Source organism: Cavia porcellus, unplaced genomic scaffold, assembly GCF_034190915.1.
Source record: "Cavia porcellus strain 051 isolate PalLab524CR breed Dunkin Hartley unplaced genomic scaffold, mCavPor4.1 scaffold_7, whole genome shotgun sequence".
In the NCBI taxonomy this organism is placed as follows: domain Eukaryota; kingdom Metazoa; phylum Chordata; class Mammalia; order Rodentia; family Caviidae; genus Cavia; species Cavia porcellus.
The window spans coordinates 29,220,778-29,247,092 of NW_026947490.1; the positions used below are offsets into that span (position 1 = coordinate 29,220,778).

A 26,315-nucleotide genomic window follows, 5' to 3' on the forward strand; every position below is an offset into this window, starting at 1 on the left:
TTCTATGAAAGGAGTGCCACAAGACTGGCACTCCTCACTTCATCTCTCTGGATTCCTCAGGGCAGACCCACCGTGCTCTGGGGTAATGAGGTGGCAAGCTAGTGAGACACAGCAGTGGTGAGGAAATCTATCTTAAGGGATAAGTGTGTAGCTCGGTGATGCAGTGCTTGTGTAGTGTGTGTAAGGCTCCATGTCTTAGTTATTTTTTTGTTGCTGGGACAAACTACTTCAAACTCACATCTCAAAGGAGTAAAGGTTTATTTTTGCTCACAGTTTGTAGAGATTTCAGTCCATAGTTGACTGGCTCCAAGATGGTAGCATGGCAGACGGGCATTGAAGAGGAGAAACAGTATATGGCGGAGCAAACAGGAAGCAGAGAGCTATCAGTGTAGTGGGGGAGACAGACCCTTCCCAGTCATGCCCCAGGGACTTACCTCCTCTGACCAGGCTTTACCTGTCGTCACATTTTACTACAAACTCATCAGTGGACCAATCCACTGATGAATATCATGTCCCTCAAACCCAGTCACCTCCTGGGAGCCCCGCCACGAGAGTGTGAGGTGTTTGGGGACATCTGTACAAGCCATAACACTGAGCTCCATTCCCAGCATGCAATTCAGTCTCGCAAAACAAAGACGTTTACTCTTTTCAAAATATGCCCGTTCCCTCTTGACTTTCTTCCCTACCAAGTCTGGCTGTACAACAGTGATGAGGCCTCTTGTAAACCTTAGTTCCTCAGACCTGAGTTGAACTGAGTTCCTCCTCAGGTCTTCATTGTGTTTTAGCACTCAGAATGTGCACCCCTACCCAGCACCCTCTCTGCTCAACCTTACTGGGACTGAGCATACAACCTGGGTGAGATCAACCCTACACCCCACCTGCTTGCCCCACACTGAGGGTCCTGGGTGTCCTGGAAGATTTATGGTCTCCCCACTGGGTGGTGGCCTTTGGGGACATTGCCCAGGTCTGCTATGCTGACTTTACTGTGTGAGGAGAGTGTGCCCAGCCTGGAGCTGTGGAGCAGGTCAGGAGAGGCCTCCTGCTCACAAGACCAACCTGGCCTCTCTGTCTATCCTGTCCCTGGGTCCCACCCCAGACTGCACAAATGCTGACAGTCTCAGGTAGGGCTCAGGGGTCTGCTCAGAGGGAACCCATTTTCACACTGCAGAGAAAAGGGGAGGGACATCAGCAGGGAGGGAGAAGACAGGGTCCCTGAGTGGGGATGAGATGGGAGTGCCTAGTGGCCATGGGTGGCGGCCAGCTGATGATGGCTGGGCCCCCAACGGAGCCCAGTCTGAAGCTCCGCCCCCAAGGAGGCACCGCTCTTCCTGTGGGGGCCTGCTGTGAGGCTCCGGCTCTGGGTTCCTCAGAGCAGAGATCCCAGGAGCGGACTCCCAGGGCGGGATGCAGCTCCATCCGGACTTGCTGCTGCTGCTGCCTCTGCAGGCGCTGCTGCTGCTGCTCTGGGCGCAGGAAGGGGCGAGCCTAGAGGCTTACTACCTGGAAGTGAATAGCTCGGTGACGGTACAGAAGGGCCTGTGTGTCCATGTGCCCTGCAAGTTCACCTACCGATCTGAAGATGGGACTCGGTTGGGCCCGGTTTACGGCTACTGGTACCGGTACCCGGACAGGTTACGACGCTGGAGTGGTCCGGTGGCCACGAATGACCCAGAACGACAGGTGTGGGAGGAAACCAGGGGTCGATTCCTCCTCACTGGGGACCCCGAGGACAACAATTGCTCCCTGGACATCAGATATGCCAAGAAGAAGGACGAGGGGTCGTTTTACTTTCGGCTGGAGAAAGGAAACACACGCTATAGTTACATAGATTACCCAATGTCTGTGCGGGTGATGGGTAAGGCCGGCTCGGGCAGCAGCCGGAGGGGAAGTCACAGGGCTGTGGTGGAGCTGGGATGGACCAGCCCTGGGGACCAGGGGCTGAGCATCAGGGCTGTGGGAGGAGCTCAGGCAGGACCCAAGCTGCCTCAAGGCCACGCCTCAGAACCTGGTCCTCAAACCCTCTGTCCCCTCTACTCCCCAGACCTGACCCACCGCCCGAACATCCTCATCTCTGGGACCCTGGTGTCCGGCCGCCCCAGCAACCTGACCTGCTCTGCGTCCTGGGCCTGTGAGCAAGGGACACCCCCCATGTTCTCCTGGGTGGGGGCCTCTGTGTCCCACTTGCATCCCACAGTCACCAGCTCCCCAGTGCTCACCCTCACGCCCAGGCCCCAGGACCACCGCACCAACCTCACCTGTCAGGTGACTCTGCCCGGAGTCAGTGTGACCAGGAGGACGACGGTGCACCTCAGTGTGTCCTGTGAGAGCGGGGCGAAGACGGCGGGGCAGCTGCGGGAGGGGGGATCCCTGGGGGCTGAGAGCCGCTGGGTCGGGACTGGGGGCTGAGTCCTGGAGCCCCGGTAGGGCAGGATCAAGAGGGTGCGGCCTCCAGCCCTCCCCACCTCTGCAGCTCCTGGGGACAGGGACGATGCAGCCCTCAGCCTCACCGCTGACCGCCCTGCTGTGTCTCCTTGCCCCAGACCCCCCACAGAACCTGACTGTAACCATCATGGCCCGGGGAGCCAGCTCAGGTACGGGCCTCCCTGCAGCTGGGGTGGGTGGCACGGGGCCTCTTCAGCCCGGCCAGGGCCTGGACCTCCTTCCCGGGATGCAGGCGGGTCACACAGATCCCTCGTTGGGGCCCAGTGGCTCTTCCCACCCACAGCCCCATGGTCACTTTGAACACCTGTCCCCACCAGCCCCTCCCTTCCTGTCTCCCTCAGACTCTGGCACAGAAGCCTCAGCCTCTGCAAGGTCAGGGAGCTTTCACAAATGGGGCGCTGAGCTCCAGACTGCTCCCTATCCTCCTCCTGCTCTTTATCCCCGCAGTAGCTTCCATCCAAGTGCAGGAGGAGACGCGCAAATGCGCACAGGCACACACACACACACACACACACACTCAGGACATACAGCAATCTGGTCCCAGAAGTCACCACAACAGCCTGCTGAGCCCTGGTCTGTTCCTTCGAGGGTCAGAGAGCTCACAGGGTGTCAGCAGTGCATGCGGCCCTGGTTCTCCATGGCTATGGTGCCTGCTTCTCTGGGCCAGTGGCACTAACTGCATTTTTCTAACAGAAACATGTGATGAGTAGTTGTGAGTATGTGGGTGTGTTTGTGTGTGTGTGTGTGTGACCAGCTTCTAAATATAAAATACAGCTGGGTCTCCTGTTTTTTCTAATTTTGAACGTGAGGGTCAAGCTGTCCTGAACTGATGGGGACAGAGTTCTATCTCTGCCCTCACAGGGTGAAAGCATATGTTTTCCTGCACTTCGGTCCATGTCTGAGAGTCTGTCTCTTTCTCTAGAGTCCAGCACCCTTCTTTCTCTGGGTCTCGTCATCACTCTGACCTCTTGAATCTTCTCTACAGCACCCACAGCCCTGGAGAATGGCTCCTCTCTTCTGGTCCTGGAGGGCCAAGTTCTGCGCCTGCTCTGTGCGGTCGACAGCCATCCCCCGGCTAGGCTGACCTGGTCCTGGGGGAACCTGATTCTGTGTCCTTCTGAGCCAGCGAACCCTGGGGTGCTGGAGCTGACTCCAGAGGACCTCAGGGGTGAAGGAAAGCTCACCTGCCGAGCACAGAACTCCCTGGGCTCGCAGCATATCTTGCTGAACTGGTCTCTGCCGAGTGAGTGACTGGTGGGCTGGGACAGAGAAGCCCCTGCTCTAGACAGCAGCCCACCTTCGTGGGGTGGGGTGGGGGTGGAATTAGCATTGTGCTGGCTCTGCTGTGAGGCCTGGACTCTTCCTCTGCCCAGGCCTCAATGTCCTCTTCCTGCAGGACCAAGGCATGGCGTAGGGTGAGGCTGGAGGAAGGGCAGAGTGAGCTCTTGGGAGCCAGGGGCTGGAGCCTAAGATAGGGGTCTGGGGGTGTCAAGGTCCTTTTGTGGACCAGGAATAGCATGGGATATTTACACAGAACTTAAGGAGAATCCAAAAACCAAAAGCAACAATCGTACAGAACTACCATGAAAACAAAACTTTAGCAATCAATGGAAATAATCATACTAGGATGCAAAAAATCTTCCAAAAATGAATGCAAAGTATATTCCATGATAACAAAATTATCAAATTTTAATAAAAGCAAGCTGCACCCAGCATTTATATGCTTGGCTCTCCTCCCCCAGTCTTGCTGAGCTCTCCCGCCCCATCCTCCCCGGTTCTCCTTTCCAGGAAAGCAGCAGGGAAGCAGAAGTTTAGGGTCCTGCAGAGAGTGGGAGGAAGGGCAGGCGGATTATACACAGTGAATCAGCACAACGGTTCTCATCTGTCAGCAGATGAAGAGGAGCCTCCACCGAGAGGGACGGAGTTGGCTGGAGTGACACTGGGGGCCATTGCGGGAGCCGGCGCCGCAACCCTGTTCTTCCTGTTATTCTGTATCATCTTTGTCATGTGAGCATTGACCTGGGAAACATGAGGGGTCCCCAGAAGATGACAGGTGATGGGCCCAAGGCAGGAGGGACCGAGGCTAAGGCAAACTGCCAGGAGCTCGGGAGAGCACCTTTAGGTTGTTTTAATATTTTTATTTTTTTCCACTATTGGGAATTGAATGCAGGGCCTTTGCACTGAGCTAAATTCCCAGCACTCCCCCCAATTTTTGTATTTTGAGACTAAGTCTCACTAAGTTGCTAAATTGGCCAGACTGGGCTCAAACTTGTGATCCTCCTGCCTTAGCCTCCCAGACTCCTGCAACATGATCACACACAAATGACTGTGCCTTCTGGAGAGCTCCAACATGAAGGCAGCCCCACCAGCTTCAGCCCCATCCCACCACCTTAATAGGAAAAGGGTGGCTGGGGGGCAGGGGGCAGGGTGCCCAGGACCTGGACTCCCACCAGGCTGAATGGCCCCCTGGTGTCTTCATTCAGAGCATGGTCCTGCAGAAAGAAATCTTCCAGGCCAGCAGCAAGAATGAGGGGTCAAGACACCACCAGTGGCTCGGCCTCACAGGTGAGTGAGTGACACGGGACATCTTTCCTGTGTCGGCCTCCGGTTGCTCTGCCATGTGTTGCCCAGTTTTCCCCCACTCCACCCATAAGCTCCTGACCAGTGCTGTTCCATCTCACTGACCTCAGACAATTCCTACCACCCCACTTCCCCCAGGCCGCGCAGGAGCAGAGTGCCTGCCTCTCTGTCCTCCCTTCTGTCACAGCCAAAATGTCATCGTGTTGTGTATCTTCTTCCTCTTCAACATCTGTCCCCTTTCCAGCTTGACTCCCTCATTGCTAAGAACACAGGATTCCTTTCCTGGGCCTCCTCACCTTCCCTGTCCCCCACCCAAGTGATCTTCCAAAAGCTACTAAGCTCAGTTCCTCTGCACCTGAATGTGTGTTTGCTACCCTACACCCATTGTACAGGGCTGGGTAGTAAATATTGTCCTCGTAGACAATACAAGTGGCTGTTAGAGCTCGGGCTACACTACTACAGCAGGAAAACAGCTATAGTGCATATGTCTAGTGGGGAGTATGACTGTGTTCCAATAAAACTTTTATTTACAAAAACAGCCAGTGGGCTAAATTAGATCCAAAGGCTAACCTAAAGAATACAGCCAAACTGTTTAGCACACAGCTCCCACACACTTGCTGGGTCTCAGATCATACTCACTATGCGCTGGAATTAAGGTCAGGTGAGTAAGGTGCTTGCCTGGCATGCACAATTTAAGGGATGCCACAAATTTCTGTAACCAAGACACATAATGTTTCAATGCATGATTTAAAAAAAAACTCAAAATCAAAAAAGAAAAAAAAATAAAAAGAAGGCTGGGGATTTAGCTCAGCGGCATAAGTATCTGCCTTGCAAGCAGGCAGTAGTGAGTTTGATCCCTGGTACCAATTAAAAAAAGAAAGAAAGAAAGAAAGAAAGAAAGAAAGAAAGAAAGAAAGAAAGAAAGAAAGAAAGAAAGAAAGAAAGAAAAAGAAAAACTCGGAATCACTCAAAAATTTCATAACAAGCAGATACTAGAACTTGAGATAATGACAAGTCCAAACAAACCTGCTTTTAAAAGTCATTTAAAACTCTCCAATTGTCAGGAGAAATTGTTGAGCATGGAAATTGGAGAGGCAAAGAAGTAGATTTTAAAAACATTATTGTTTTTGCTTCCAGGAAACCAAATGACAATAAGTTCTATTTGAGGGTATACAAAACATCTTTAGAGCTCAAATAGTGCTTTAATAAAGTTACATTTCAGTTTGTCAATAACATTTTAATTATCTCAGTGCTCTGGAATAAACTGACCACTCAGATTACATACAAACATGTAAATAGGAGCACGAAGTGTTTTCCTTCACCTCAAACTATAGCCGGCTCCGCAGTGCACTCTCACTAAGGCTGGGTTTGTTTAATTTTTGGCCTGCGTGGAATATTTTGCATTCATTTTGATTTTAGGTATTGTATGTTTATATCAATTACTGAGGGTTTTGTTACCGTGTAACGTTTTGTACCTCACCACCCCAATCCCGGCTCCGCCTTTAACCTGCTCCCCACCTCACACTCTGGGAGAACAAGGTCATTTGTGCCTCTGGACCTTTGCATGGGCTGTTCCTTCCTCCTAAAATACCTTGCCTCTGCATTTCTCTGATACATTCCTGTTTATACTTTATGTTGTGGTGTAAATGTTACACTTTTATTTATTTGTTGGATGCAGTGTGACTTTTGGAACGTTTTGAGCAGCAATGAATTAATGAACTCAGGAAGCATTCTTGAGTCCTTGCCGGTACGGATCATCTGTGAAATGCACCAGGAACCTGTGGGCTAATCAGATTTTATTCTAGGTGGGGATATAAACTAAAACAACTAACCAACCACCCAAAAATTAATAAATAAATATGGTGTAAAAGATAGAGACATACTTTGGGGACATGAACGGTCCACAGAATAGGCAGTACTGAGGAGAAGGCTTGAGGATTTTGAAAAACTTATCACCTGTTATAAAGTAATTTATCATAAAACTTACCACCATTACCATTTCTAAGTGTACAGCTGTACAACAGACCCTAGAACGTTCTTAATGCAAAAGTGCAGTTCTGTCCACCAATAATACCTACTGCCCCTTGTGGGCCCAAACTCTCCCCCAAACCAGTCCTTAGCAACCATCCCCCCACTTTCTATTTCTATGCAGTCGGCTTCTGTGCATACTTCGTTTAAGTGGAAGTATGCAGTATTTGTCTTTTTGTGACAATGCACTTAGCATAATGTCCTCAGGGTTCATCTGTTGTATAGCAGCCGACGGAATTTTCTTTATAAGGATGTGTAGTATTCCACTATGCATTCATACCACATTCTTTTATGCATTGATGGATATCTGTACATCTTTATTTGTGCATTGCTTCCACCTGTTGGCTGCTGTGAATGATGGTACAGTGAACACAGGTGGACACATACCTGTTAAGATCCTCTTCCCTATTTCTGGGTATATCTCATAAGTAGAATTTCTGAATCAAATGATGAGATGATAACTTCCTTTTTCTTTCTTTCTTTCTTTCCTTCCTTCCTTCCTTCCTTCCTTCCTTCCTTCCTTCCTTCCTTCCTTCCTTCTTTCCTTCCTTTTCCTTTCTTTCTTAGTTAAGATTTGAACCCAGAGACCTCGCAGCTATATTCTTAGCCCTTTATGTTTTAATTTTTATTTTAAGTCAGGGTGTGGCTGAGTCACGAAATTGCCCAGACTGGGCTTGAACTTGCAGTCCTCTTGTATCCGCCTCCTGGAGTGCTGGGTTATAAATATGAATAAGCTATTTTTTCACAATGACTACACCATTTTCTGTTTCCAGCAATAATGCATAAGAATTCTCATTTCTCTACATCCTAACCAATACTTGCTAACTTTTGTTTTGTTTTGCTTCATATGATTTTCTGAATAGTGGCCATTCTACTGATGCTAGTTTATAATTTTGATTTTTCATTTCTTGCATAGTTAGTGACATTGATATATTTTCATATGCTTATTGTTTGTTTGTATATCTTTTTGGAAGAATGTCTATGCAGGTTACCCATTTTTCCAATCAACTGGCTTGGTTTCTGTTGTTGAATGATAGGGGTTCTTTTTATATTCTAGTCATTGGCCACTTATCAGATAAATGTCTTTCAAGCATTCTTTCTCATTCTGTGGATGGGCTCTGTTTGCTACTTGTGATGCAGATGGCTCCAGTCAGCCCATTTGTTTGCTTCAGAGGTGCAGGGTGTCACCTTCGGCTGCAGCTCTAGATGTTCCTGGGGGGAACAGTAGCAAGATGATAGAGAAAATAAAGAAAAGAGATAAAAGTTGAGGTTAGGTGGAGCCCTGTCTCCTGATGGGAGGAAAGGAACTGCTCAACCACTGCAGTGCACTTATTTATACCCTCAGAAGGTTACTGTCAATTTCAACCCCTCTGTTTTGCAACTTTGTATGACTTGCCTGAGCAACTTGTGTTCTCAGAGCTAGAATAAATTGTTGACATGGAGCTAGAACAGCTTGTTTATGGGGCTCACTTTGGGCTTTCAGTGTTCACAGGACTGACCTTGCTTTAACCTGCATGTGCAGTCAATTTCCAGCTTCAGCTGCTCCCCACATCTCCCTCTTTTGTTTTGTAGTTGCAAGCAATCAGTGGTCATTTGAAATTGGAGAAGCTGTGTTTGTAGGACTCTGTAGGACTCATTGTCAAACTCTTTCCATTTGGAGTGAATTTATGAGGTTAGGATAAAGATTTCTAGTCCAAGGATTTTAAGTCCCTCACTTGGCAATTTAACCAGTCCGTTAATTCATAATAGTGATCAGTTACCAGTGTAGTTGGCAATTGTCAGAATGTTAATGATTTGAGTTTTTTATGGCTAAAATATTACTATGGCATTGTTTTATACATTTCATGGTTATGCTTTTCTGCAGGATGTTAAAGACCAAGTTAAGATGTATTAGTTACAATTAATCTCTTTCTATCTATGAAGGTCAGTTAAGTCTCCTCAGGATTTGCCTTGGAACCATGCACAGCACCTGTTAGTACTTCTGTCAGTGTCAGCCATCTGGATGAGTCACGGCCATTGCTCGACCAAATTGCTTTATGTGCAAGCTTGGGAGATTTTTCTCTCCTGGTGACTCTCCTTAGGTACACTACATATCACTGATCACTTTCCTCTGTGGTCTCACAATCTCCTTGGTCATAAGAACAGGTACTCACTGAGCTATGAGATGTAGAGAGTTTCTCTTACGTCCTGGGTCTTCATTGACCTCAAAAGGTTGGATCCAAAATATTGGCTATCATCTTAGACCATTTATCTTTCAATTTTTGGCCTCCAAACCTCAGTTGTTGAACATCTAGAAGTTTAATGATATTACATTGTAATAAAGGCAGTAAGCTTGATATTATTGTCTTATCTAAATATCAAGGACCTTACAACATAAGATAGAACCATTATTTTCTAATAATCATGGGTGTTCTAATATTTGAATTCCTATAGAATGGCAACAGGTACATATTTATCCAGAAAATTAGAAATCAAAAGCTATACATAATTTTGCAGCATGACTATCATGATGACATTTTATAACATACTTAAATTTCCATTTTGACATAGTGTAACTCTTAATCAATAGTCTATAGCTAATACATACAAAATTTTATGTAACTTGTTGACTTTTAGTGGGATGCATGTCTCATAAGTTTTTATTAAAGGCAAAGATTTGAATCTGAAAGAAAAGTCAGTCTCTACAAACAATCCCTATTTTACATTTTGGAAGATCTGTACATCCTTAGGCATGAATGCATTCAATACACTATTTAAAAAAACAACTGCAATAGCCTTATGAAAACCTTTTGTATCAGAGCATCTTTAAATGTAAAACCTTATTGTCTAGAAAACTTAAACCTTTGATGAATGATCAATGTAAACACATTATCCTAATACATTTTAATAACATTTACTGGGGTGTCTCTCATAAGTTTAGGAGATCACTTGGACCTCCTATCAATGAACAATTGGATAATGTTTCCAGGTAGCTGCTTTCTTATTCATCAATTAGAGTCTTATCCATTCATTTCTCTCCACCCTAAAGAATTTTTGTTTAATTACTGTAACAATTTTTGATGACTTATGAGAAAAACCAAATTTGATATCAATTTGACCAGCTGACAACTCAGGTGGAACTATGCTTTGTTTTGGGAAGTATGTTTTTTAAATCTGTAAACCAAATTAAATTATGAGCAAATGATCCAAAAATTTTTAAAAAAGAGAAAGAGAAAAAAATTGTTAAGTTCAAATGAAAACAGCTGTTCATTTACTGGACAAATAAGTATAAAGCTTAACAGACTAGAAAACAGAAAAACATCTTATAAAATCAGAGTGCACTCCAATATATTTTAGACCAAATTGAATTATAACAATTCTCTTATAATTTTAGAAGTTTGTAATTACAAATAGACTAGTCAGAATTATTTTCAAGTCAATTAGCAGAGATTTTTTATCAGCTTGGTTATTGCCAAGCACTATACTATCTACTCAGACTGTGATTCTCAGTTTTGGTTACCACATTCTGAATCAATTCCTTCAATTGGCCCCAGGTTGGGCCTACCTCTATCCTTGTCTGTCAGCTGTAGAGCAGTCTCCAAAACATCACCACCATAGGACTGAGCATCAGCTTCTTGAAAGGCAGAATCAACTCCTTCTCCAGATCTGGATCCATGATACACTGGACAGCATGCTTTGATACCCAGATAGGCTGTTTAGCACTCTCTGGAAAGACACAAGCCTACCCTTGAGCAACCCAGATAGGCTGTTTAGCACTCTCTGGAAAGACACAAGCCTACCCTTGAGCCCAAATTAGTGCTGGGCTAGTGCCTTCCATTGTCCAGGACAAAGATCTTTGTAAAGAGCCTTTTCTAGCTGCTTTTCTTTTGCCCGATGGGATTGCCTTTCTTCTGCTGTAGTGCCATCTCTAATAGGATTTAAAAAGTTAGTAGTATGCACTGCCAAGTGAAGTCTATTATGAGGCGTAAGTTTTATAGGGAAGGATTCTCCCTTTTGTTTTTGTAATTGAATTTTGAGTATATGGTAGGAATGTTCAGAAATTCCTTGACTTTGAGGACTATAAGGAATTCTCATAGTAAGGGAAATATGAAAAGTTTTGCAAAACATTTGAAAGGAAGCACTTGTATTGGCTGGGCTTTCTCAGTCTTAAGTGCCTGAGGGCATCCAACGGTACTAACACCATCCAAAAAATGAGCAGTAACATGTTTAGCTGCTTCCCCAGTGTGGGAAGAAGCAAAAATAAACCCTTGGGAAGAGTCCACTAAAACATGGACCCAGAATAATGAGCCAAACTGAGGGACAAGAGTGACATCCATTTGCCAGAGATGGTTGGGGCATAGTCTTTGGGTATTAACCTCCATAGAGGGTGAGAGAAAGTTTATTATAAACAAAGAACATTATTTAACAATTTTTCTAGCCTGTGCCTGGGTTAAATTAAAGTTTATTATAAACAAAGAACATTGTTTAATAATTTCTCAAGCCTGTGCCTGGGTTAAATTGAACTATTGGCATAAGGCATTTTGATGAAAGGTGACATAGGAAACAAAAGCCTGTTGAATGGCATCTGATGGAGCAAAAGTGAGAGTAACTAGCAATCCGTCTTTTGAAGCATTTCCTTCAGTGACAGGCCCTGGCAATTGGGAATGAGAACATGAATGACCAATAAAATAGAGAACATTAGGGGACCCAATAGCAAATTGGACAGTGTGAAATAAATGAAAAAGATCTTCCTGGTTAGTGTGAGTGGTGAAAGTTTCAATGTGGTGCATCGCACTGCAAACTTACGTGCTGTCTGAAAAAAGCCTGATTGGAATGGATGAATGATCTCATAAGATCTATGTAACAGCTTGCAATTCTGACTTTGGTGTAGAAGAAAAACCCATATCCTGTACTCAGGAATAGGAGGCCATCACATAACCTCCCCTGCCTGAGGATGAGCCATCTGTGACTCCTCTGGCTATGGGAATTGAGCTTATTTTTGAAGGGAAGAGTGTGCATGGGGAAGCAAAGTGAATTAATTTGAGGGAAAATGACTATCTGTAACAACAAGGAAGTTAGCTAATGTGGTTTGCCAAGAAGAAGAGAATTGTCATAACCACTGTTGTTGAACTGAAGAGAAGGGAACAATAATATTTTGCACCTCACTTCCAAATAACCCAAATAGCACATATCTGCCAGTCTGTAATCAGATCTGCCATATCATCATAAAGTGGTGCAATGGTTTTATGTGGAGTGTGTGGCATATGTAGCCATTGTAGAGGGTCCTGAGACTGCCAAACAGCCCCAGTGGGCATATGTTGAATTGGGAAAATAATTAAAAGCATTGATGAAGATGGGTCAACTCTAGAGAGATGAGCCTTAGAGAGAGCCAGATTAACTTTATCCAAGCAGTTTTAGCCCCTGATGTAAGTATTCTTGAAGAGATGGGGGCCAGGTTTCCCTTGAGAATGTCAAAGAAGGGGGCTAAATCATGAGTGATTAGTTAAGAGCTGGGCAGAGCTGATAATATTATCAAGTAGAGTCTGAAAACCAGTTAGGGTTGTGAGATGATTAACCTGGGTCTGAACAGTTGGGGACACAGTATGTCTTTGTTGACTAAGGTGATCCAAATATGAAAAAGATGCCATGGTTTGCACCTTTTCAGAGGCCATCATTAGGCCTGTATTATGAAGAGCATTATCTACTGTAATAAATACCTGGTGCAAGGTGGATGAGGATTCATGTGCTAGAAGAACATTATCCATGTAATGGATAAGATAAGCATTATCTTGGGTGAGCTTGGTGGACTAACAAGATGGCTGCCACCACAAACTCTTGACATAGGATCGAACTATTTTCCTTTCTTTCTGGCAGACAGCACCATTAGAGATGGTACATAGGGGTCTGGTGATTAAGAGAATGCAAACACAAGACAAAACTTTTTTTATTTTGAGGATGGAGAGAGGTAGTAAAAAAAAAAACCCATTCTTTTAAATCAGCCATCATGAAGGAAAAATATACAAGAATAGCTACAGGGCTGGGCAATCCTAGTGGAAGTGCTCCCATAGTTCTGTGGTGTGATCAACAGTTCACAAACCCTGTAGTAATCTCCACCTTCTTGACTTTTTTTTATTACAAAAATTGGAGTATTGTCTGTTCGTTAACCAGAATATGAGCTGCTGTAAGCTTCTTCTTAGTGAGGGGCCATTGATCAACCTAAACAGTCATCAGACATTCAAGTTCTCTTGAACACTGTCTTTGGGTTCAAAGAAGAGATTAAGGCCCCTCTTGAAAATGTTAAGGCAAATAGCCCACATCAAAATGGTCCTTTTTAGGAATAACTGGAAGAGTTTCTTTCCTTCCTTGATTGTTTTTACTAAGCCTCTGAGTAGGAAGGAAACTTTATTGCAATGTCTGGTGAATCACCAAAGAGTTAAGACTAAGTAAAAACACCTCTATACCCTGTAACACGTCATGTTCTCACAGACTGGTATGGGGGGAGCACATAAGGTGCAAAATGTCCAGAATGGCCAGCATCCTTCCACGTTAACAATTTAGCATTTCTTCTACTAGGGTGAGAAACAGTGTCCACCCCCTGTAGATCTATATTTGCTGTATGCAGAGGCCACACCATAGGCCAGTGGTATTGGGTAATAACTGAAACACTTGCATCTTTGTGTCTAAAAGCTTTAAAATGCTTTTCCTTCAGTGATCAGCTCCATCTTAGGATGATATTATTTAAACTGTTCTACCCAATACAGAGCAGAGGACCCAAAACACTGGAAACCCCTTTTCTTATTTATAGATTTTCCAATTTTTCTCAGGGGAAGAATGATATACGAGGGTCAGGTGTGAACTGAATAATATTTTGAATAGATTGAACCATAACCTTGATCCCCCATGTATAACAAGCATTGATGATACTGATACAGGGGAATGAAACGCCCAACCTACTATGTTGGCGAGTTCTTGTTCTCTAAAATTGAAGAATGAATTTTAGGAACAATGGAGGTAAGGGTAGAATATATTTATTGAGAGAAAGGAAGCTTCTGTCTGAGAGAGACAGAGGGATCCTGAGCGGGTTGCCAAGGACTTATCTTTACCAGCGACTTTTGTAGAGTAAAACCATGGGTTCAAGGTGGGGGTGGGTGGCGGTGGGGGGATGGGGAGACTGGGAACTCACAAAGCAGATGGGCATAAGGTGGGACATAATTATAGGTAGCCAATAAGATCAATAGTTCAGGTAAAATTGATCACATTAGGAACAAATGGGGAAGCCAGTCACATAGAAAGCAGGCATTCCTACGGAGCTGTGACTCTTTCCTAGGGGGATGGGAACTATTTAGGGTATCAATTCCAGCATATGGGTGCATTTGTATGGCCTTTTATCTTGAGGCCTGGCCCACAGCAGGAGGCGTCAGCTTCTCTGGTAGCTGCCAGGTGTCTGCACTGGCTCTGTCTCACTGCCTGTATTTCTAACTAGCTCAGCTTCCTGCAACAATACCAGGCAACAGTTGGAGACTTTTTAAAGTGAAATTGCTGCTACCTAGCAGGAGATCCACTGTTCCATGAAGCCAAGGTTCAGAGAATTCCAGTAGGAATAACATGGGGTCCATTTCAGAAGTTAGTATGAAAATGGAGGACGGACTGAGCTCCAAGCCTTTGCTATCTTTTGTCACTTGTCAGAGTCAGAAACATGCATGGTGTTGTAGGGTAGGGTTGGGAGGAATTAGGGAACGTGCCCCCTTGTTTTGTTAGACCAGTGTCGCAAGAAAGACTCCAAGGGCCTCGCTCTCATGTAAGAACAATGGGGTTTTTATTTGTCCGTGTACACAGGGTCCTCCAAACAGGTGGAAACGGAGAACCCTGAGTTGGGGCAAGGCTGGTGTTTTTAAGGATGAAAACCGCAAAGCAAGCGTTGTTACAGAAGCCAATCATAGCAGTTAGAGTAGAACAGTTGGTGATTTGTCCATTTGTGATTGGTCAGATCATGAGGGGTGACCAGTGGGTCAGAGTTGATTAACTGTCTTGTTTTGCACAGCTTATTTTTAGGTCACCTAGCTCCTGCGTGGCTTGGTTCTGACATACTTCCCAATCTTGATTAGCATAGTCAACAGACTTTATCTCTGAGTTTCCTGACATAATTACCTTACTTTAGCACCACAACCTTTCTATTTGTAGAGGGCAACAATGGTTAGCATATCAATTGGGTAAGATTTTACAATTCTTTACAGAAGAGAGCATTGATTAACATATCAATCTTTTACCCAAGGGAAAAGGAAGACACACATTTACAGTTACAGGTATTACTATGATATAAACGAAGCTATTTTTGTGAAGAATGTACAATCTAATACAATCTGATGCAATTAACACAATTTGTGATGGGGCTTCTGGATAGGGAAGACCCAGGATGTCAGGAGCTATTACCTCAGGCCTTTGTTTTATGGCCTTTAGGAAGTTAAAACTTAACCTAGTTGGATTTGAAGGGAGAAGGGGAGGGGAAGCAGCAGATGGAACGAGCTTTCTTGGTCTCTTCAGTTTGGCGAGGCTAAGGTAGGCCCCACTGGAAGTTTTCCAAAATGGGTTGGCTTTCCACATTAGTTTTGGGTCTACACTCGTTTGCCCAAAGATATCCTTCTCTACACTTTGGACAGATATTAGAAGATTTTGTTGGGAGGACAGATATCATCTGTGCTGCTCCTATAGGAGCAGTAGAGCAATTTTTGGCAAGATGCCCCCCACTCCTGCAGCGGAAACAAGTAACCTTGCCTTTTCCCTTTCCTCTAGGCTGTGAATGAACAATCTTGAGTGAAAGCTGCTGCCAAGGTAGCCCCTGCGCATATGAGGGGCCAGTGTCTGCACAAGTTTGAATCAAATCAGACAGCATAGCCCATTTTTGTGAGCTCTTAAAGCCTATTTCCACAATTTGCATTTTCAAAGACCAATTGTTGAACAATTAACTTGCTAGCCTCTGTATCACTTATAATCCTTCCACTGGCCTGCAATAAGCATGCTGCAAAATCTTGAAAAGGTTCACCAGGACCCTGATGAACGGAAGTCAAATCAGAGGATGTATCACCCTTTGAAGGAAATTCTTTCCAAGCCCTTATGGAGGTTATTTTAATATATTCACATACTCGAATCTCAAAAGTAAATTGATTATTTGGGGCAGCAAAGGCACCGTGTCTCTTGTAGTGGCTATGTTGTGAGCAACATTATGTGCAGCCTGGTCTGTTGACAATTAAAAAAAGAATTCCTTTCCACCATAAATAACCCCTCAGATTTAAACATGCTTTAGCTATTCTTTTTTTTTTTTTTTTTTGTCTTTTTCATTTTTATTGGTACCAGGGATCGAACTCACGACTGCCTGCTTGTAAGGCAGGCGCTTATGTCGCTGAGCTAAATCCCCAGCCCGCTTTAGCTATTCTTTTCCAAACAGTTGGGGCTATAATCTGTCATCCTATAAGTCCTATTATACTTAGGGTAAATGGGGCCCTAGGGCCGTATGTAGTGCTAGCTTGTTTCCTTATTCTTTTAATGTCTTAAAGAGTAGTACAGCTTCATAAAGACATATAACTTGCCCAGATTATTGGGAACTTGAACTTCAGTAACAGAGTAGACACGTTAAAAACCTTCCATCCGGCTTCTTTTAGTGTCAGTTGTAAGGGAGAGAGAGAAAATGGTTCTACTTCCTGAGAGGCAGAAGTTCCAACTTGTGACACAAAATTTTTCTGAACTGAAAAATTGGGAATTGCTGCTTGTGTTTCAGTTAAGGTTATTGGGGTGGCTGTTATCTCACTATCCTTTCCTTGCTTGGGACTTGTCTTAATGCATTGAGCTAAATCTCTTGTATAGGTTTTCCCCAACAAACTTACAACCATTAAAGCACTTCCTAATGCAAATTCACAGAAGTATAGTAAATACAAGAACCCCACAAACAGTTCCATATACATTTGTGGTTCTTGACAATCTATTTGCCCCATGTTTAACATTTGATAAAAATCAATACACCTCTCTCCCTTCTCTCCCTTTTGTTTCTTGTAAGCCTGTTTTTCTCTTTGGCCCTATGAACTCAGTTTTCTCTTTCCCCTGGTGAGCCTGTCTTTCTCAAGTTTTACACCTGATGATATCAACATCATTTCTCTCCCATTTGTGTGCATAATGAGAAGTGTTTCCTCACCCACTGGTTTCTTCTTACCAGTCTTTGTTAAGGTATCATTTGTTGCATTTGGCTGTAGCTCTACATGTTCCCAGGGGGAATAATAGAGAAAATAAAGAAGACAAAAGTCAGGCCAGGTGGAGCCCTCTTTCCTGGTGGGAGGAAAGGAAATGCTCAACCACTGCAGTGCATTTATTTATACACTCAAGAGGTTGATGTCAATTTCAACTCCTCTGTTTTGGAACTTTGTTGATTCACCTGATAACCTCATACTCTCAGAGCTGGAACAGTTTATTTATTTGGAGCTACAACAGCTTATTTACCTGGCTTGCTTCAGGCTTTCATGTTCTCAATGCTGACCTTACTTTAACCCTACACATGTAATCAATCTCCAGCTTTAGCTGCCACACATAGCAGGGAGAAGCAGATGCAAATATTTGGAAACAAATATTTAGAAACAAGAAGATAACAGGAGGAAGCAACTGTGAGGCCCATGTGCCCAGAGAGAGAAGCAAGGATGACTACAGGAAAGAAGTTTGGAGAGGTCAAAAGTATGCAAGCCAGGTGTGAAAATGCCAGTCTGAGAGTTCTGATCACAAGAAAGGAATAATCCTGCCTTCCTTTTCAAGAGTTCCTCCAGTTACTATGTGCAGACACAGTGTGGTCAGGAAAGGGCAGAAGCAGGGAGGTTAGAATGAGGCTGGTGAAGTTTTTGAGGCAGGAGGCAATGGTATTTGCTCCCTGACTGGCTGCTGGGGGGACTTTGAGGTTAAGGCAAAGGGGACTTGCCCTGTGCTGAGTGTAGGTGAAGTGCAGGAGAAGATGAAGATTGAGGCCTAGCCATTTGTACTGAGCAACCAGAAAAATTGATATGCTAGTTCTGGAAGTTGAGAAGACTGCAAGAGAAAAAGATACTCTTTCTGGAAGAGTTGAGTTTTGTATGCACTTGGACAAGGAAGTGAGAGTTTTGAGTATAGATGGTCCCTACTTGTGATGTTCCCACTTAAGATTTTTCAACCTTACTATTATGCATTCAGTAGAACTATACTCCAGATTGTGAGTTTTGATCTTTTCTGGGCAGTGGTATGTGGCCCCAGAACTGTGATACAGGACTCTTGTGATTCTGGGCAGTGGCAGTGAACCACAGTTCCTACTTAGCCACAAGACCACAAGATTATAACTAACACTGCAATAGCCTGCTTTGTTTTGGTTTTTTGGATACAGATATTTGATGTGTTACCTGAGCTGTTCAACACTTTGAATAGTTGTCACCAATTTCATGGAGTTGCTCCATTATTAAGAAGTGTAGCAGAGAAGGGTGTAGTTGAAGGGACCACTTTCCAGGGAAGCTCCATCTCTTACCCTATATGAGTCTGTATCAGGTTCCTGTTGCTGCTGTAACCATTTGCCACAGATATCATGCCTATAATAGTAAATATATATCACCTTACAGTTCTGAAAGTCACATCCGACATGAGTTCCATTGAGCCAAAATCAAGGCAGGCAGGGCCGGCTTCTTCCAGAGGCTCCAAGGTATGAATTCATCTTTATTAATTTTGCCTCCTCTGGAGGAAACCTGCTTTCCTTGGTCAGAGCTCCATCCTCCACTTGCAAAGTCACTAGAGTAACATCTTCCAATCTCTTTCTGCTCTCTTTTCACTTGTGAGGACACTTATAGTCACATTGGGCTGACTGAAATAACCTGGGATCATCTCTCCATCTCCATGCCCCAACTTATTTCTATCTTTAAAGTTCCTCTTACCATAAATATATGGATCTGGAGCAAAATAAGTCAGACTCACTCAGAACAATAAGTGTTACATGTTTTCCATAATGAAATATTTATGGAATCTAAAAGAGGTGACAAGAAAGTAAAAGGGAGATTATTATTAGACAAGAGGAAGAGGATAAGGGGGAGGCTGTAAGGGCAGATACTAGGGGGATGGATATGACCCAAATATATTATATACATTGAAACCTCTTCCCCAGTGTGAAACTAGGAGGGAGAGTGGATAAGGGACATGATACGAGGTGTGAAAATGATCAAAGTATGTTATATGCTTATATGACTTTGCTAAAAGGAGACACAGTGCAGACACAGTATCTGCAGATATACCTCAGCATCATAGTGCCTACCTAGCAAGCACAAGATCCTGAGTCCTGTTGTTGGTGAGAGAGAGAGAGAGAGAGAGAGAGAGAGAGAGAGAGAGAGAGAGAGAGAAAGAGAGAGAGAGAGAGAATGAGAATCTGCCAAAATGGTAATATATTTACAGATTCCAGGGTTCTAGGCTGTGGAAATTTTGGTGGAGGGCATTGTTCTTCCTATCAGGGGAATATAATTTCTTTGACTGTCTGCTTCTCCACCTAATCCCCATTAAACCGTAAACTTCTGAGTATAGGTGCCACATCTGAGTCAAAACACTTCCTTTCTCACTCTTATTGACTATTGCAGTCCATAATTAGATTCTTGTTTGATAGCTAATATATGGCCACCACCTCAATTAACACATGAGCTGCAAGAAGCCAGGTCATCTGTTTATCATGTGCACCATGCACCCAGCTCAGAATGTCTCATGTGGGGGATGCTAGAATTGGGATCATAAAGAAATGGATGCAATCCTGGATTTACAAGGAAATCTGAGCATGTTACTTACTGATTTCAACCTCAGTTTTCACATCTATAAAATGGAGACAAAAAAGTCACTATCTTCTTCATGGAGCTGTGAAAGAGAGTCGGTGCTCATTCCATATTCAATGTTTGAAGAAAGAATGAGTGAAGGAGATTGCAATATAAATGCATGTGAAGGGATGGACTCAGGACTCATGGGCTTGTCTGGATTCTACCCTTTCCTATCCATACCACTCTGCCCTGATCCCATTTTCTCTGTCCCACACAGGGTCCCCTGGTTGAATCTCAGCCAAATGACAGCTCCTCACAGCAGCCTCCCCCATCTGTGGCTGCCCCCTCATCGGATGAGGAAGAGATCCACTATGCGTCCCTCAGCTTCCATGGAATGAAGCCCAGAGACCCACAGGAGCACCAAAGCATCACCAGTGAGTACTCAGAGATAAAGACCCATGAGTGAAAAGTTGCCAATACTGGTTCTGTGTGGAGTAGTGAGAGCACCTCTGGGGATAAGGAAAATTCAGAGTTGGCTGGTCCTGCAGAAGGAAGAACCCTCTAGGTCACTTCACTGAACATCTAGAGCCCGTCCTCAGCAACACTGAAACTATGCTGCTACATTGCATCCCTTCTCTCCTCTCCATCCAGTCCTGAAACTTCCATAATCACCACTCTATTCTGTTTTTATGAATTCGACGTTTTCAGGTTGGACATATACATGACCAGGTTCGACGTTTTCAGGTTGGACATATGCATTGCCGGTCTCTCTGTGCCTGGATCACTTTTTTTTTTTTTTTTTTTTTGTCTTTTTCCTTTTTATTGGTATCGGGGATTGAACTCACGACTGCCTGCTTGCAAGTCAGGTGCTTATGCCACTGAGCTAAACCTCCAGCCCCGTGCCTGGATCACTTAACATGATGTCCTCCAGGTTCATCCATAGGGTGGCGAAAAACACAATAATGCATTGTAAAGAGGGTTTTAAAAAAAAAAAATTCTATCAAAGGTATGATGACTATTTGAGGTGATGGATAAGCTAATTAGTCTGATAATTTCTTAAGATGTGAATCTACTGAAACATCATACTTTACCTAAAAAGGCATATATAATTATTATTTGTTCATTAAAATGAAATGTTAGAATACCTTCCCACTTAGCCTCCAGCTGCTTTCATGTCTGGAAGTGGAGTTCAAGAAATCGCCTCTGCATTGAGATAAGAGAGGTAAACCCAGCTCATGGTCTCTCTCCTCTCAAGTCAAACCAATCAAATGAGCAAAGCTCCTTCACTAAATCTCAGGATAATCTGAAGAATAAACAGTATGGATTAAAATTCACCTACACATGTCACCAGAACAAGAAAAAGAACAGAGCACAGCAGTCATTTGATACATGCAGACTTGGTGGCAAGAAATCAAAGGAAGGATGAACGTGGAAAGTTCCTTAAATCTGGATTCTAGCCCATTTATAGCAGCACTGAAAAACAAAATGTCAGGGAAAAATCTTTTCAAAAAATGTGCAATTTCTGTACTAAAAAATATAGAAACTTACTGAAAGAAATAAAAGACCCTACTGAATTCAAGAAATATACCATGTTCATGGATTTGAAGAACAAAATTATTATGATGTTGGTTTGTTCTATGTTGATTTAAAATAATCCCAGTCACTATATATTTATGTGCATATGTGTATATATGTATACATGTGTGTGTAAGGATATATAACATATATATATATATAATATGTATAAATTGATGAGTTCATTCTAAAATTTACATGGAAATGTAAAGCACCTCGAATAGCCCAGAAACGGTGTTAAAGAAAAGAACAGTAGGTGACATTTCTTCAGACCCTTCTATTAAGCTAGGGTACACCAATGGGTGAGGTGCTGTCAGCAGAGTTATCCCATGGAGACAGGAGAAACTTTTAAACTAATGTTGATAGAACAAGTATGGAAAAAATGAACTTTGACTCCACTACACACACAAAATAGTCTAAGATGAACCATAAACCTGAAAGTGAAATTGGAAACTTAAACTTCTGTGGAGTTCAGTATGGAAGCTATTAGCCATGCAAGGCTGTTGAGACTTGAAAAGTGCTACAAATTAGAAGCAAAAGAAAAATCTAAAGCTCCTATTGGTAATTTTAAGATTGGCAGTATGTTGAACATATTTTACTAAATAAACTACTATTAAAAGTAATTTCATTTGTCTCACTTTACTTTTTATAGTGGTCACTAAAACATTAAAAATTACACATTGCATTGCATTGTAGCTAGTCAGTGCTCTAATGGAAGAAAATTTAAAGAATGAAGGGCCACCCTCAGTAGCCCTGATTTTGTGACCAGACCCTAATTCCCAGTAGCACATGCAGCTCTGAATTCTTCGGTGATGCATTCACTGATAAGTAGTATGCACTTTCATGATCCAATCATTTTCCAACCCTGACCACATGAACATATGAGCCTTTTGGGGGGACATTGTAGATCTAAACCATAACACTTAGCTTCCCCTTAATTTAAAAGTAGAAATTTAGAGAGAACATCTCTGAGAATGCAGTGATTTCTGTGAGTGTGTCTGCACTGATGAAAATTTGTCCAGAGGCCTGCCAGGTCCCATGGGCCTGCAGACTGGCTGAGGAACACAACGGGAAGAAGAGAGAGAAAAATAGAGTAGGAGAGGAAGAGACTGATTGTTTGATTGATTGATTGATCGATTCATCCTGGCCCCTCCTCTCTGGTCCATTCTGTCCTTATCCTCTCCCAGATTACCATCCTCCCTTACCAGCCTCCAGTCCATCCTCCTGAGACCTTCATATGGATCTCAGTAAAGCCCAAGTTGTGACCTGCTCTCCTCTGCTCAAGGACCCTCCGTGTCTCCCTAGCATTCCTATAATAAAGTGCCAAACTCTATGCATGATTGTGAGATACTGTCAACCAAAACTGGTCTTTATGACTCATTCAGCCTCCTTTACAGCTACACTTACCCCACCCCATCTCCCAGTGCATTTCATTCATTCATTCATTCATTCATTCATTCATTCATTCATCATGATTCCCACACTCTGTGCCCCACTGTAAATGCAGCCCTCTTGGTGTTCTGCATTCTTTTCTAACTCTAGGTTTAGGCAGGCCGTTTCTACTCCTGACACACTGATCCCTACTCCCTCCTCATCATCCGTGTCTACCCCCACAGACTCACATCTACCTTGCTTTACTCTCAACTCTGTCACCTCCTTCCTGCTTGGGGCCAGGTGACCCTTCTGAGCTCCCTCTCCCTCTAGGGCTCCCCAAATCTTGGGCCTGACTACTGAGGCTATTACAGTCTGGTGACAGTCTATGTCTCACATAAGGGCAGTAGCTTCAGGGAGGAAGGTCCTGAGCTGTGTCAGTCAGCATTTGGTCCACGGAGTCCCAGGTGGAGCACAGGGCACCCCTCAATGGTTACCTGGGTGCATGAGTACACCCCTAAGATGGCCTATGTAGAGTTTGATTTCACAGCTAAATTCACTGGTGCAGGTATGAAGACACTCACAGGTGTGTATGTGACACCTAAGCCTTGGCTGTGCATAGGAGACAAAGATTTTGGAAACCCTGCTGTAGGCCTTGGGAATGGAAGCTGACTTCATGCAAGGGCAGTGCACACACCTGTCAGTGATGTCAGTGATGTGCAATGGCTGTGGATGTTGGGGGACATGGAGGGTCCTACAGGACAAAAAGGTTTGTAAAGTGACACAACCTGTGGCAGGGAAGGGATCTGGACAGATGGGGGCATCTGGAGAGGTGACTGCAGGTCCCAAAGTTCATTGCTGTGGGTATGGATGGAAATGAGTCTGTGTGTGTATGTGTGTGTATGTGTGTGTGTGTGTGTACCTGCATGTGCCTAAGGCAGTGTGTCTATGCCTATGGGCCAGGTATGTGAGCCCAAAACAGTGCTGCTGAGATCCTGTCCCTCCCAGCTGTCCCCTGGGAGTTCCTGGCAGTGGTCTCGGTGGGCTATTCCTGGGCCCCTCCCTGCTGTCTGCTCTTCAAACCTGGAGGGCAGATTCTGCTCTTTCCCACCAGCAGGAGGCACCCCCAGGAGCTGCACCTGGGTCTGGTGTGCTCCCTGAGATGCCTGTCATCCCCGAGGGACAGGTTCCCTCAGAGCCCGACGCTCTCTGTCCTTTCACAGCCCTGCGTCTCCCCAGAGGCTGCTGTGCCCCCTCCCCACTTCCCACATGGACTCTGCCCAGCTGGCTGGGAGGGACCAATGAGTTGGTCCTGATCTTTATGGCTTTATGCTCGTTTTGTTAGCTATGTACTGATACTATTTTTATATTTATTTATATCATTTTGTCCTGGTTACCCATACAACAAACAACACAGCATCACTGTTGGGATAACTAAGAAATAACAAAGCAAAACAATGACAAGTTGGAAGGCATTTTAATGTGCATCTCTGTTCCGTTTTATTGTTCATCCTACACAAGGCTACACTCAATTTTTCCATTGTGATTGAGCTGTCTTGTTTTGCAGCCAGCTGCTTATTCCCTTGGGAAGTGTACAAGGGCTGTTCAAAATATATGATGAACGCTTAAATTAAAAGATTGATTACAGTGAAACACACATTGCTGTTAGTCTCCTTCAAAATACTCCCCTTCATTTCAGATATCCTTGTGCAATAGTTTTTCCCACTTTCTGAAGCAGTTCTGGGCATCCTCATTTGGGAGTGTCTTTACAAGGTGTGATTTAAAAATACAGTAATTGCAACTGCCTAGTGCTGTCCAAGGGAAAGGCAGGCTCAGACAGTCATTACTGATCCTGCACTGTGGGATTTCTGGCCCTTACCTAAAGTCAAAATGACCATAGAAGGTGGACATTTTGAACTGACTTAGGACACTGGGGCAGTTACAACAGCCCAACTGAGGACACTCCCAAAGGAGGACTTCTGGAACTGCTTCAGCAAGTGACAACTACTATTATGGTTTGTGTCTGGGTGTCCCTCCAAAGCCTCATGCAGTCATGGAGGTGGCTGAATTTAGCATTTGTGATTGGTTGGTTGTCTCGCACTAGGATTGGTGCTGCACCCACCCAAGGGTGGATAGCCTGCATACAGAATAAGGGAGGGAAGGAAGCCTGCTTTTCCCTTTTTGCCTTTTTCGCTCCTGTTGCTTGTGGCATGGCTGCCCTTTAGCCATACGACTCTGCCTGGGCACCAGCTGAGTATGGACTGAAATCTCCACAAACTGTAAGCTGAATAAACCTTTTCTTCCTTCATTTTGGTCATCAGCTATTTTGTCTCAGTGAGAGAAAAGTAACCAAGAAAACTAACATGAGATATGTGTTCAAAGTGATTTTGAATGGAATTATGACAATATGTCTTCCTGTAACAGCCAAAGGTTTAACCATTCATAGTATATTTTGGTCACATCTCATATTCCCCCACATCATTAAATATTCTTCCATTGGCCAAAGACATGCATTATATATCCAAACCAAACTTTATGCAGTCGGGCACTGCATGAGGCTATTTTTGGCAATAATAAACCAGATATAGAATGGTGGTCCCATAAAGTTATAATGGAGCTGAAAATTCCTATCTTCTAGTGACACTGTGGCCATCATGGTGTCCTCACACAGCACACAATCCATCTTCATGATAATGCTGGTGTGAATGAGCCTACTGTGTACTAGATACATAGAAGAGTAGAGCATGCACCTAGGTCAGTGCAAGACACTTTATGATGACAATAATAAATGGTCATGTTACTGGCTCATGTATTTACTAAACTTTTAATCTTTATTTTAACGTGTGCTTCTGCTTAGTAGAAAAAAATAGATTGCACATGCCTCTCTGTCAGCACTCAGGGACACTACAGCAGGTGGATTGTACTTAAAGACCACTCTGGGCAACTTGATAAAAATCAAAAGCTCTGTGTAAAGGCTCTGTATTGCATCCCTAGTATACAGGCTCTGTATTGCATCCCTAGTATACACACACACACACATCAACAGGCAGAGTCCTGTGCCATGCTGGTGGGAATGCTGCATGTCTACTGTTTACTGTGCTTCCAGATTGCACCGTTCCTTTTATGACTGGTGCAATTTCATGTTTTGTTCGTCCTGACCCTAGGACTCTGGCCATTCCACATACATGTATGTACCAGGTGACCTCAGTGGCAGTGGGCCATGCTATCTGTGTTGGTATAAGCATCTTCTATGATGGCATAAGCACAATGATGGAACTGCTCAGAGACACACTTCTCAAGGCCAACTCAGAGCAGCACTTGACTCTTCACAGATGGGCAGCAAGGAATGGACATCCATGGTAACAATTGGTTTATCTGTGTGAGACCCTCAAGACTGAGGACATCAAATGTCTCTTGTGGATTTGTTGATTTCTCTGATCAGTACTCAGTAAATTAAGTTACAAAAACCCAAAACTAGCTGTCTTAAAGATTTCAATTCAATATCCATGTCTTGGTTTTGTTCATAGAGCTAATGAATTTGATAATCACAGGTGGACC

General features: G+C 44.0%; 1 protein-coding gene across 4 annotated transcripts in view; it reads left to right on the plus strand.

The window, feature by feature from the left end:
- The first annotated feature begins 1,325 nt into the window (after nucleotides 1-1,325).
- The window catches only part of LOC100715115 (sialic acid-binding Ig-like lectin 8), a 32,041-nt gene continuing 7,051 nt past the window's right edge, over nucleotides 1,326-26,315 (plus strand). Inside the window, exons 1-7 of one of the 4 annotated variants that reach the window (XM_013147861.3) lie at nucleotides 1,335-1,855; nucleotides 2,042-2,320; nucleotides 2,541-2,591; nucleotides 3,428-3,685; nucleotides 4,332-4,449; nucleotides 4,926-5,007; nucleotides 20,089-22,009. In XM_013147861.3, coding sequence (XP_013003315.1) covers nucleotides 1,405-1,855; nucleotides 2,042-2,320; nucleotides 2,541-2,591; nucleotides 3,428-3,685; nucleotides 4,332-4,449; nucleotides 4,926-5,007; nucleotides 20,089-20,277 — 1,428 coding nt within the window. In that variant the 5' untranslated portion in view covers nucleotides 1,335-1,404 and the 3' untranslated portion in view covers nucleotides 20,278-22,009. Of the gene's footprint in view, nucleotides 1,856-2,041; nucleotides 2,321-2,540; nucleotides 2,592-3,427; nucleotides 3,686-4,331; nucleotides 4,450-4,925; nucleotides 5,008-20,088; nucleotides 22,010-26,315 lie in introns of those variants that run through there. The other 3 variants (XM_063253220.1, XM_063253218.1, XM_063253219.1) reach the window with 3 other exon arrangements.